Genomic DNA, 12,614 nt, shown 5'->3' on the forward strand with positions numbered 1-12,614 from the left:
GATTAAAATTGTGTTTTCAATGACTGTGAATATACTCCTGCAGCTTGAACTTGAACTTATCCCAGTATTTGCAACCAAAGTTCAGTTTTCAAACTACACAAATGAGGTATGATATACTCAGAGAGCAGACTGGCAGTATTTGGAAAGACAATGAAATAAAGAATACCTATCATAATTAAACCATTATTCCTCAGAAATATTTCAAAAGATGAACTAAGTAAAAGGAAAATATGCAGTGCTAAAGACCAAGAAATGTTTTGGAAAATTTTATTTTTTCTTTGTCACCAAAGGCGCACCCTTTATGGTAGAGGACACTCCAGTCCTTATGAGCTGGGCATTTTCATGCAGAAAGTCACGCCGAATAATTGGTATGCTGTAGCATTTCTGGTTTGTTGACTGAACTTTGGCTTGTATGTGTAGTGGTGGCACGGTTTTCGGAGGTAGTCCATTGATCTCATACATCCAGTACATATGTGATGTCTGGAGAGAGTGAGACAGGAAGAGGGATGGGGAGAGTAAGATTTTATATGAAATATCCAGGAACTCAGAAGAATGTATGGAAATGTTTATCATAATTAATATTTCCCATAATTAACATTGTTCCCGATATGGAATATGAAAAAGGTATAAAACTGAAACTGCACCTATAATGACAAATGATATGTATGAAAAAATAACTTAAGAAAAGCACTTTGCTCTATAAATTTAGAACCATTTTCTGAAGTCTGTCCTGTGGTGGACTAAGTAAGCTTCCACTTCACATAAGGGAAAAGAATCAACTATAACTAGTAGGAACAGTGCCCTTTACAATTAATTTATATATGGCAATTTAACTGTAGCCATAAAAATCACTGGTAAAATAAGCTGAGCTTCTTTTGTAATATCATGAACATATGAAATAAAACCATTTGAATATACCAAGGAAGGTGCTGTATCATTCTTGACATTCATAACCTAGGTGCAGGTCGGTACATTTTCTATGGTGATTTCTTTTGAATTCTTCATTTCTTAAGTATGCATGCATAAGGGCCCGGCAGCGTGGCCTAGCGGCTAAAGTCCTCGCCTTGAAAGCCCCGGGATCCCATATGGGCGCCGGTTCTAGTCCTGGTAGCACCACTTCCCATCCAGCACCCTGCTTGTGGCCTGGGAAAACAGTCGAGGACGGCCCAATGCATTGGGACTCTGCACCCGTGTGGGAGACCTGGAGGAAATTCCTGGCTCCTGGCTTCGGATTGGCATAGCACCGACCCTTGCGGCTCACTTGGGGAGTGAATCATTGGACAGAAGATCTTCCTCTCTGTCTCTCCTCCTCTCTGTATATCTGACTTTCCAATAAAAATAAATAAATCTTTAAAAATGTATGTATGCATAGGAATTAGGCAGACTAGCATTTTTCCGTATGTTTATGTCCACAACTCAGCATATGTATTCTGGATTCCACTGCATGTGCAGAATTTCCTGAAGTCGCTTGTTTTTATTATAGGTCTTTTCTTTTGCACTAAGATTTGTACCATGCATGCTTAGACAACTCATTAAGGATAAGCGCAGGACAAGTGATTGTTGCAGTATATAGTAGACTTGATGTGTAATGCAGCTAGTACTAAGATGTGAACTACTAACTAGAAACTAGTCGTGCCCGCGGCTGGCAGCTCGGAGTAGCCAGGAGTGAGCTACATGAAGGGATCAATGCCCTTTCGTCCAGCAACTCGTGTATGTAAATGTAAATTGCAAGTATCGACCTGGCACTCGTATTCAAGACCCTTTGAAAGCAATTATGCATAAAGATTATTATGAAATTGTCAGTTGTGTTTTGTATATTTTAATTAAGATTCAAATACTTTTGCAGCAGGTTGTGCTGTGCATATGGTTCTTAAAGCAGCTGCCAAGGCTCTTTTCAAACCAAGTATTGTTGCGAGCAACAGAATGTGCAGCAGGGCCTTCTCTTCTCACCAGCTAGGTGGCGCAGACTCTTAGATGAAAACCTAGGCAAAACATTCTCAAACAGCATCTTATTTTCTTTGTTCACTAAAACAAAAGCCATTTTCTGCCTTTGGTACAACCTAATTATTGTTTGATTTAGATATCCAGAAATCACTCTGGAACCAGGAATTGTGTACTGCACAGCACACTGTTCCCTTTGGTACTGAAAGCATGCAATGAGAAGAGGTTCCTTTTCAGAAACTGAAAGGTGTCTATAGCCTGAATGTACTTACTCCCAAATATGTGAACATTTTCAGAGAAATTTTGTTTACTAGATGCATTTTCAGAAAGATAAATGTCTTAACTGTTAATAAACACCTTAATAGGTCTGCTTCACATAGTGTTTTCCATTACAATATAATTTTATCTTGTTTTATTTTCTTCATTTCAGACCTCAACATTCTGACAATACTCTATGCCTTAATTAAAAGTTCTAAAATTTCCATCTTAAGCTACCCAAAAGTAGGTCATTGAATAGTTGTATTACAGTAAATGATACGTGACCATATGAATCCCTTTGCACATTTTGTTGATATAAAGGGGCAGCCTTTTTCTTACTTTTACCTGGTGTTGATAACCTTTTGGTTCAACTCATATTTAAGTTCTGTTGTTTGACAAACAAGAAGTAAAATGAGAACAGCTGAAGTAAGAGGGCCTTTGTGTGGTAATGTAAAGATTCTTGATCTGTGACCATTGGGTGAAATCTTCTCTCCCCAGGAATTCATAGAATGCTTTCAGTGACAGAAAGAATCCTTTGTTATTGCCTCATGCCACTCACCTGTATTACCAATGTGGCTTTGTGTGCCTTACTGTACATTCGAGGAGTAAATCCTACAGTAATTAGAGTCCCTTCACTGTTACAAGAGGGAAGTTCTCCAGCTCTAGGTTTTACAAAAAATTCCTCATCACTGCCAGGTAGGAAAAATGTTGTAAATGGCTCCGGATGTCTGTAACAAAAGTACAAATAACTTGTCACATGCGGTCATTGGTTCACTTTCAATGAGAGCTTCAGGAATGCAGTTTGAATCTTTCTGAAATGGGCCTGCAGTGAAACATCAATGTGGAATGCTGATAACAGAGTGAGCAGGCACCTTTAGAATGACTAAAAAGATGCCATTTTTCAGAGTGTGGCCAAATAGAATTTTACATTTTTTTCCAAGAATGCCTTCTATTTACAATATTCAGAGAAACAATTATGGTCTCTATAAAAATGGAAGGAATTCAAAACCCCAAAAGTAAATTCCGTCATTTGTAAATAAAATCTTACGTAAAATGACTGATCCCCCTAAAGCTATCATAGAGTAGTTTGTCTCTAGAACAGTTTCAGGATGTTTTCTCCCTCTCCTATAGCTTTCCATTTGGGAGTGAGATGAAAACACTACACAATCTCATTGAAGACTCTTGGGTATAACGATGGGTTGCAATGATCTCTGTTGAACTCACTGATGTTTAAGCTTCCAGTACCCATATTTATGTCAAGGTTGATTGCATCTGGGAGGAAAATTGTAAAGAAAACTGAAGAAATTCTTGGTAGGGTAAAGCAGGAGTTAGGCACACAACACGAACGGTTTCAAGTAAGGCATCTAAAATCCAAATTGACAGAGGAAAGCATCAAGTACGATTTTTGCAAACAGAATTCACATTAAAATGTGGAAAAAAGGAGAATATTCAGATTATAAGTTACTGACTCATTCAGCAAATAAGTACTGAACATCAGGCAGAAGATTTGAGAACATGATTATGAATACAAAAGTCTTAGAACAGAATTATACCTCTATATGGATGTGTGGCTTGTAATTTATTTAAGCTTTCTGTACCTCAGTTTTATCATTTTAAAATTAATAACTGATATAAAGCCATTAGATCAATGCCTGACACATAGAAAGTGATTTTTAAGGCTATTACCAAGAGTGTTACAGGCAACATTACCAAACAGGGGAGAATAAATGACCCAATAAAAAATAAAATTAATTTCCACAAAGTGACCCTAAGGAAATGGATGCATATGAACAGCTTGAAGACTAATTCAAAATAATCACCTTTCTTAAAAAAGTTGATTAATATAAAGAGAACAGGTTTGATGTACTTTATAGACACAATGCTAAGATAGCCACACTTCCTCCCCGCCATGAATCCTCCCTCGCCCCTTCTCTCCTCCCTTCCTTCCTTCATTTGCCTCTTAATATTCGTAACACAAATTTCATCTTAAGGATGCCAATCAATCTCTGAAAAATGATGCTTGAACAACATTAGAATATTAACAAAGAAATAGAAAATAGTTAAGAACTAAATTGACAGATTCAATAAATAAACTCAAAACTTTACAAGAGGAATTAAATGGAAAATGTTCAAGTGGCAGAGAGGATCTGTTAACTTTGTGGCAGATCACTTGAAAGTATTCAGAAGATCAAAAGGGAAAAAAAAATTAAAAGTTGAAGAAAGCCTGCAGTAGTTATGGGATACCATCAGGCTTACAATATATGATGCATTATAGAAGTGAAAGCAAGAAAAAGAAGTGGGACATGAAATCATGTTGGAGGGATATTTGCATTCTCTGTTTAGTGTAGCATCATTCATAACAGTCAAGTTATGGAAAAACCTAAGTGTTCGTCAATGAATACACAGATAAAAATGCATACACACAAATATGGGTATATACAACACACACATATATACATATATAGATATGCATATCACTGAATTTTATAAAATAAGACAATAGTATAATTGTAATAGTATAATTGTAATAAAATGGGGCTGAGTGCAATAGCCTAGTGGCTAAATTTTCGCCTTGCATACACCAGCATACACCAGCATCCTGTATGGCCACTGGTTCATGTCCCGGCTGCTCCACTTCCCATGCAGCTCCCTGCTTGTGGCCTGGGAAAACAGTAGAGGATGGTCCAAAACCTTGGATCTTGCACCCATGTGGGAGGCCCAGAAGAAGCTCCTGGCTCCTAGCTTCAGATTGACTCAGCTCCAGCCACTGCAGCCACTTGGGGAGTGAGCTAGCAAGTGGAAAATCTTTCTCTCTGTCTCTCCCTCTCTCTGTAAATGTGCCTTTTAAATACATACATACATACATACGTACATACATCAAATATTTGAAAAATTGCTATGGGTCCAGTTTGGTAGCCTAGTGGCTAAAGTCCTTGTCTTACATGAGCCAGTTCTAATCCCAACAACCCCGCTTCCCATCCAGCTCCCTGCTTGTGGCCTGGGAAAGCAGTCAAGGACGGACCAAAGCCTTGGGACCCTATACCCATGTGGGAGACCTGGAAGAGGATCTGGGCTCCTGGCTTCGGATCGGCTCAGCTCTGGCCATTGTGGTCACTTAGAGAGTGAATCAACGGGAGGAAGATCCTCCTCTGTCTCTCCTCCTCCTCATCTCTGTATATCTAACTTTCCAATAAATAAATCAATCTTTTTTTAAAAAAGAGAAATTGCCATAAAATGAAAAAATTGAAGAACAGTTTGCTATAAAATCAGTGAGGCCAATAAATACAAATTTTGGATGAGACAACTATGACTACTATAAATAATTTAAACAAAAAGACCCCTAGGAAACATTTTCAAACTCATTTTATGAGGCCAGCATAATCCTATTAACAAAGACACTACAAGAAAATAAAATTACAGGCGAATATTCTTGGTCAACATACAGGCGAAAATGTCAACAATATCCTAACAAAACAAATGTGACAACAGATTTCAAGGATTATATATCATGACCAAATGAGATCATCTGTAGGAGGTAAGAACTCTTCAATATAGGAAAATCAGTCAATGGTGTTACATCATTAACAAAACAAAGTCTAAAATTTCTTGATTATCCTAATAGATGCAGGAAAAAAAGCATTTCACAAATGCAATACCCACTATGGATGTAAGACTAAAACTAGTAATAGAAATAATGTCATGATGAGTCATATATGATAAGTCCATAGCGAATATCATACTTAACAGTGAAAACTATATAGCTATTATTCCAAGACCAGAAACTCTTGCCATTTCTAGTGAAAACAATATTAGAATTTCTAGCCACAGCTTAATGAGGAATAGAAAATAAAGCATTAGAACAAGAATATTATTTATATTTAATTATATATTGTATGTATGTACACACACACACCTAGGTAGAGATGATGTAATCTTAATGGAAGAGTCTTCAAAGAGTTTTATTAGAGGGCCAGATCGCCTAGCAGTTAAGACATGTAGGGCACCGACATCCATATAGGTGCTTCCCCCATGGGAGTGTCTGGCTTCAAGCCCCAGCTCTGTGAATGTGTGTCTAGGGAACCAGCTCAAGTAACTGAGTCCCTGCTGCCCCTGCGGGAGCCCAGGACTGAGTTCCTGCTCCCTGACTCTGATCTGGCCCAGCCCCAACTATTCAGGTATTTGGGGGGGTAAATTAGAGGCTTGGAGCTTTTTGCCTCTCTGCCTCTCAAATACATAACATAAACTGATAGCATGTTTTAATTTTTGAAAAATGGAATTAAAAGAAAAATTCATTTGTGGCACAAAAAGTTTTAAAATCCACATACGGGTTTTTATATAATATGCATTTCCCACGAACGTTTTGAAGATCCCTTGTGTGAATGGAGTTCAAAACTTGTTTGTCCCAAAGGAAACTTATCTTTTACCTCCAGTTTCCATAAATTTTGAGATACTCTTGTATATAAAAACCCCTAGAGTTCATACAAACACTGTTTAGAGCTCATAAGTGAATTTAAAGGAACAGGATATAGCATCAATATAGAAAAACAAGTTACTTCTCTGAATACTAACAATTTGAAAAGGAAAAATCCCATTTATAATACCATTACAAATTTTACTTATGCATAATCTTAACCAAAGGTATAACAGACTTCACTGAAAATGACGATACACAAGAGGTATCTGAAAAAGTCATTCAAGATGAAAGCTTTTAGAGATTTGCTGTACAACATGATTACTGTTAATATGCACTGTACATTTGAAATTGTGTAAGGAAGATACATCTATTATTACAACGTAAAAAGGAAAGCTCATCCTGAAGAAAATGAATAAAATGCTGTGTTTTTAAAGTGCCTGTTTAGAGGCAACTGACCACTGAAGGCAACTGATCATGGAAAGTGCCTTACAGAGGCTGGAGCTGTGGCAGTTAAACCACTGCCTGCAGCGACAGAAAATTATGACCTGCTCTTCTATAAAGGAGACATACTGGAATAAAGTCTGGGATCTCTGAAAGAAATGTTTAGGGCCAGCAGTATGATGTGCAATTTGTGCATCTGTAATACACTGGTATATTTTAAAACAAAGTTTACATAAAATATAAAACTGGGTCTTGAATTGAGAGAAACAAATGTCAGATGGCTCTGTGTGTATATTAAAGTGATAGTCATATTTATTAAACTTCTGTCAGTCTGATTTCAATCAAATCCCTTAAGTAAACTTGAGAAAAGACTTCAATGAAAGTAGACAGATTTAGATTGAGCTTCAGCAGAGGGGAGGAGGCTGGGAAGAAAACTGGGGTGCAAAACTGCCTTTGAGGATAAAGTAGCTACAACTTGCTCTGCTGGCATGACAGTGGCTATCTGGATTAGAAGATTGGGTTCCAGTTCTGATCTTGTCCTTTGTCTTTGACGCTCAATAGCAAATGCTGTTTGTGAACACAGTCATTGCTACTTGGGGTAAAGTCACTACCTGAGGTAGAACAGAGTCCCATGGCTGTCTCTTTTCTGATGATCTATGTGTGCCAACTTTTCTGTGTCCCACTGTAAGTCAGACCCAATGTCCCAAGGGTAGCAAACCTGACAAAAGCCTGCGTTAGCCTTGAGAAGACAGAAGCATGAGTAGCCCACAAATACTTCAGGAAGCCCCTAGGCTAAGAGGGTAGAAGGTGTTCCACCCTGTCAGAGGCCCAGATGGGACATGAGAGCTGCTCTGATCTAGAAAAATGAGATATGTTACACATTTTGAAATCCATGCATAAGCCTGTTTCTTGAAACCCAAGTGGCTCCTCTATGTAAACAATGGTGCCATACAAAAACAAGCAAACAAACAAATAAAAGCGATTAAAAGACAGAACTTATTGACTACTGAGCGAATGTTATGGCGAATAAGGGCAGCAGAAATTCACAGAACCAAGTGACCTGTAAAGTGATCAAATAAATGTTGTAAACCTATTTTAAGAGACTTATTCTACATTTCTTGAGAATAGAACACAAGGGAAAATTATAAAAGTGAAAACTGGTAAAGCTTTGCAATAACCCAGGCTAAGGATACTGGTGATTTAAATTAAGGTGAAAGTGGCAGTAATGGTGGCAAGTAGTTGTGATTTGTATGTGTTTTATAGAATGTGTTGACAAATTTGCTAGTCGATCACATAGGACCATAGAACCAAAATTTACCCCAAGATACTTGAACAGAGTAAATGCAGTAATTACTATTTCCTAAAATTAGACGGTCACAAGTATTTCTCTAGTTTGGAAAAAAAATTAAAGTAGCTGTTTCTGAAAATTTTATGTTAATTGTAAATATAAGAATTCAAATAATGATGATAAGTAGCAACTTGTTATATTTGATGTTGTCGAAGAAGGACCGACTGGAAATATAGTTTTGGGGTTTTTTTAGAGCATGGACAGTGAAATCTGTGGATTGGTGAGATATTCAAGTAAGGGAGTGTAGATAGAAACAAAGATTAAATGCCTGGGGTGCTATGATGCTTAAAGTTTAGAGATATATGCAAAAAACAACGGAAAGTATGTGGAAATTTTTGACCAGTGAAAGAGGAGGAGATCAAAGACAGTGGGATGCAGACAGTGTAAGTGGTGATAGTATGGACACATCCTCTGTGTGGGCATGAAAGCAATGTAGGACCATGTCGGAGATGGTGCAGGAGTGACATTGAACAGCCAGTCTGATAGGTCTACGTTCTGGGAGAGGGTGATTACTACAGTGTAATTTAGTAACTGTGTCAAAGAATAGGAGAGGACATCATGATGGAACGAGCTTCATGCTGTTATCATACTAGTTCCTTCCCAAAATACAGTAATATAGAATTGAAAAAAATTAAAATCAGTCTCTAATATGAAATACAAACATCTTTTACTAAGCTGCTGAATTATACAGAGAAATCAACAATGCTGAGTGGAAATAGTGAGGCAATACTTTTTCAATCAGCAGGCTTAGGTAGTTTCTCGAGTTCTGAGGATGGCGTAAGGTTTATTTTCCACTCCCAGTCTATACTCTCCATTAATTTTCAAACACCACCTAAAGAGATGTTACTGGCCCTGGTCAAGAACGGCTGCTTTTCTTTATCTTTGTTTGCATCATCTTCTATGTGATTTCTAAACATGTGAAGGTCTGCATGCATCTATATGTAAACATAACTCCAGCAGTTCCGCTTTATTGGGTTGCTGTGACTTACAAGAGGCTCGTCTTTATCTAGTGGTTTGCAGGAATATGATTATTGACTTAAGTTTTTAATGTATGGATTCTTTTTTTTTAAGAAAGTTAGAAGCACAAATGAAGACATGAGATGAAAATGGAACTTTCAACACAAAGAATGTGCATTGTTTAAGGTAGACATTTAGAGCATGGTTTAAAAATAACATTAAGCACATCCAAATCTGGTAACTAATTTCATTCTTCACTGTATAATTATGGTTATGTACATGTGTGTATGTGTTTGTGAGTTTACATAATTGGAAACAATGGTGCTCATGTTGTAGTATCATAACTATTAAATAATTCAATCTATTCTAAATACTTAGACACACACCAAATGTTTACTATTATTTTTTGTTGTTTTTAGGTCAAGCAAACAAGGAAATAATAAAACTGGCGGTTGTGAATAATCACTTAAGTGGACTCATTTTCCTAAGTTTGACACAATTGATATTTACTAGATGTAAATTCTTTCCAGTTCATTTTCTTGGTAAAAGTACTATTAAGCATAATAAATAACTATATGGGGAAACAGTCAATTCCATACATTTGTGATAAGAATGTGGCAGCCATTCTCAAAGACAAAAATAATTGTATTCAGAAAATTAAAATTGCTGCTCAAATATTAATTGACTCTGGACAAATGAGGCTAATTTTTTACAGGAGAGACAAGATTTCAAAAAGGAAAAAAAATCATTAGACCTTAGAGATTTTAAAAGATATTAAAAGTACTTTTTGTCCTCTATCTGGAACCGTTGGAAGTCATTATTTCAGTAGAAAGTCCCTGAGAAAATTGTTTACAAACAAATCAGTCAAGTATTCTTTATATGTCATCATTTTAAGGACAGTAGTTTTATTGTTATTGTTAGCAATAAATTGAGATCCAAGCTGTGGTGTAAGGCAGTTGATGAATCAGAGATGATTTATGTCATGGGAGTAACATTATTCACTAAAGATTTCTGAAATTATATGTACGCATGGAGCATCACCAAAGAACTCATGGAAATGCACATTATGGAAAAACTATGCACTGATTTGAATTTTCTTGCATCAGCAAATTTATTTTAACTCAATTTCCATGAACCTTTTGAGCATCCTTGTATTATGCCTGTGATATGTATATATAGATACTTCTAAATATACACAAGCCATATCAGTTCTTTTAGTAAAAATGCTCATCTACAGTAGATATTCAATTTGTAATGTAAAAATTTCCATATCCAGCGATCTATTTGAGTATTTAAAAAATAGTTAACTTATATTGTTAGGGATTTGTCTCTAATTCCCATTTTCTGATAGAACTGAATTGCAATTAGTGATAACAACCATGAGATTGCATATTCTCGTTTCCTTGGATGTACATCATAAGCTTTCGTGTAATTCATAAAGTTCACTCAATTTTAAAGAGACACTTTTTAAGTGCAATTACATGGGTGAAAACTAAGACATTCAGAAAAAATAAGAAATATCAAATCTCTCAAAATTGTTGCTATTAGTCATTTACACGTATATATTTTAAATAAAAAGATACTGTTGTGCTTTTATCCTAATTGTTCATAACACTTCATGATCCTTGATAAACTGTGGTCATTTTAAACACTGAAAACATTAAATGAAATGTATTCATTGAAACAACATCCTTTGACTTTTCCAATGTTCCCTTTCCCTAGGGACACTCATGTTTTACATGTTTAATTCATGACATACAGAGGCTATCACTTCAAGTATTTCTTTGCATATTTTCCCTCCAACTCTTCCCGTACAGTAGCCTGAGCAAATAAGAAAAAAAGTAGTCACCACGGCAAAGGGTAATTCCTTTTCAGAAGTTATTTTACTTTCAATCGAAAGAAAAAGGAGATGTGTTTGTAGGGGAATACTCAAACAATAAATTTAGTTTAGTCTGCTTTTCTATCTTGTTTCCATCTATATTCTCCACTAGTTTTCTAGACCTTTGAAGTGACTTAACATTGCTTATACATACCTAGATAAGCCTCCTCTGGACTGAAAAGTAAGCTGTATCTATTCAATAGGTTATTTACATAATCAAGCCATCTAACCTAAGTCAAAAACAAGTTTATATAGGGAAGCAGGTAGTTACCAATTTCCCTGGAAAAAATGACTCAGAAACAGAAAATAAATTTGCCCTCTCTGAAACTCACCATGACTGGAATGTTACCACTCAAATTCTTACAACCAGTGACAATATTCAAAAAATCAAAAAATATATACCCAGTCTAAGCACATGACTATCAACTGTATCTCTGTACACACTAGAAATAAATAGGTAGAGAGTAAAATTTATAACATCGTTGCAACCATTCTAACAATAAATTTCAGTGTACAAATGTATCGAAACTTGTACATGAGCTATACAATGAAAATTATAAAATACAATGGAAAGAAACCAAAGAAGATCTAAATAAATGGAGAGATGCACCATACATTGTATGACATATTAAGTAGAATATAGTAAAAATTTCTGATATCAGCCATATATGTAAGAAGTTGGACACATTCACTTGATTTTTGACAATGCTGCAACATCAACCCAATGGAGGAAAGACAGTCTTCTTAAAATGCTGCTAAACATAATAAATAAAATAATCTCAACCTGAATCTTATGCTGGGAGTTGTTTGTAAAGAATTTGTAGGAAAATGTGGGGGGAAATGGAAATGTTCTAAATTTAAAATGTAGTTATGGCAACAAACTATATAATTTCAATAGATTATTGAGATAAATACAATGGACAAATTTTGTGGTATGTATGTCTCTAAAAAGGTTTAAAAAATTCTCTATCTTGGACTCATCAAAGTATTGTTATACTATCTGTGTTATTCTCAAGTATAACAAAGACAGTTATGGTAGGATAGATAAATGTGACAGAAAAGAGATGTTAGAATCATTTCTAAGTGATTAAATCATTTGATATTCATACAACATTATTGAGAAAATATCCATCTATTTTTTAAAACATTCACTGAGTTTTATCCCTACATAAAAATATAAATATTACCCTAAATTTTAGTATCCAATTGTTTACTTTTGCTTCTTCTTTTGGTATTCACTTTGGCTACTATATTTTTCCATTTTTAGCCAAAATTTAATATGTGTGTAAAGTTTTGAATCTTGGAAGCAGCACTATCCTGATTTACTCAATGAAATGTGATCTACAAGATTTTCCATCTTAAATTTCATTCCACAT

The 12,614-nt window shown here is 35.7% G+C and overlaps 1 protein-coding gene across 1 annotated transcript in view; it reads right to left on the reverse strand.

The window, feature by feature from the left end:
* Positions 1-260: 260 nt before the first annotated feature.
* The window catches only part of CFAP47 (cilia and flagella associated protein 47), a 206,610-nt gene continuing 194,256 nt past the window's right edge, over positions 261-12,614 (reverse strand). The window contains exons 63-64 of the mRNA XM_058658984.1: positions 2,759-2,927; positions 261-480 (exon numbers count right to left, since the gene is read on the reverse strand). Coding sequence (XP_058514967.1) covers positions 268-480; positions 2,759-2,927 — 382 coding nt within the window. The 3' untranslated portion in view covers positions 261-267. The remainder of the gene's footprint in view (positions 481-2,758; positions 2,928-12,614) is intronic.

Source organism: Ochotona princeps, chromosome X (assembly GCF_030435755.1).
Source record: "Ochotona princeps isolate mOchPri1 chromosome X, mOchPri1.hap1, whole genome shotgun sequence".
Lineage (NCBI taxonomy): Eukaryota > Metazoa > Chordata > Mammalia > Lagomorpha > Ochotonidae > Ochotona > Ochotona princeps.